At 57.1% G+C, this 903-nt stretch overlaps 1 protein-coding gene across 1 annotated transcript in view; it reads left to right on the forward strand.

Moving 5' to 3' along the window:
- The window catches only part of LOC104521356 (dynamin-2), a gene marked incomplete at both ends in the record, with an annotated part of 4,718 nt that overhangs the window by 2,675 nt on the left and 1,140 nt on the right, over nt 1-903 (forward strand). Inside the window, 3 exons of the mRNA XM_010163326.1 lie at nt 20-118; nt 374-534; nt 656-798. Coding sequence (XP_010161628.1) covers nt 20-118; nt 374-534; nt 656-798 — 403 coding nt within the window. The remainder of the gene's footprint in view (nt 1-19; nt 119-373; nt 535-655; nt 799-903) is intronic.

A 903-nucleotide genomic window follows, 5' to 3' on the forward strand; every position in this document is an offset into this window, starting at 1 on the left:
CTTTCCGTGGCTGCCTCAGGCTTGCGGACGATCGGAGTCATCACCAAGCTGGATCTGATGGATGAAGGCACAGATGCCAGGGACGTGCTGGAGAACAAGCTGCTTCCTTTACGCAGAGGTAGAACGACCCACCAAGGTGTCGTGTCACCCCACGTCCTCCCCCCCGTGACCTCCTTCTCCCGTGGGGAGACCGCGGCGTTTCGGGGCGAGTCCAGGGGCAGCACCAGTGTCTGCTGGGGGGTCTCCAGACCCTTCCTACCCCCCTTTGCTCCGGGAGAAGCAGCTGTGGGTGGTGATACAGAGCCACGTGGCCCTGCTCCGACACCTTTCCACTGGGTCTGTCCATAACAAGAGCCACCGTGTCCTCTTGCAGGCTACATCGGCGTCGTTAACCGCAGCCAGAAGGACATTGATGGTAAGAAGGACATCAGGGCAGCTCTGGCAGCCGAGAGGAAGTTCTTCCTTTCTCACCCAGCGTACCGGCACATGGCTGACCGCATGGGCACCCCACATTTGCAGAAAGTCCTGAACCAGGTGGGCTCAGTTCTCTATTCCAGGTGTTTTATGGTGCTGGTGGTTTATTTCTGGTAGAAAAGGGATGTTCCTGGTGCAAAGGAGGGTCTCTCAAGTTATCTCCATCCTTTTTTCTTTGCAGCAACTGACCAACCACATTCGGGAGACGTTGCCTTCGCTACGCAGCAAACTTCAGAGCCAGCTGCTGTCCCTGGAGAAGGAGGTGGAGGAGTACAAGAACTTCCGCCCCGATGACCCCACGCGAAAAACCAAAGCTTTGCTACAGTAAGTTTCTCTCGCTCGGTGCCGTTCTCTCACCTGGCAGAGAAGATTCACCTCTCTGTGCTGGTTTCACTGGGACAGCACTGGGCTGGCAGCCACACGCAGCTG

This window comes from Antrostomus carolinensis, unplaced genomic scaffold (assembly GCF_000700745.2).
Source record: "Antrostomus carolinensis isolate BGI_N321 unplaced genomic scaffold, ASM70074v2 scaffold45562, whole genome shotgun sequence".
Classification (NCBI taxonomy): domain Eukaryota; kingdom Metazoa; phylum Chordata; class Aves; order Caprimulgiformes; family Caprimulgidae; genus Antrostomus; species Antrostomus carolinensis.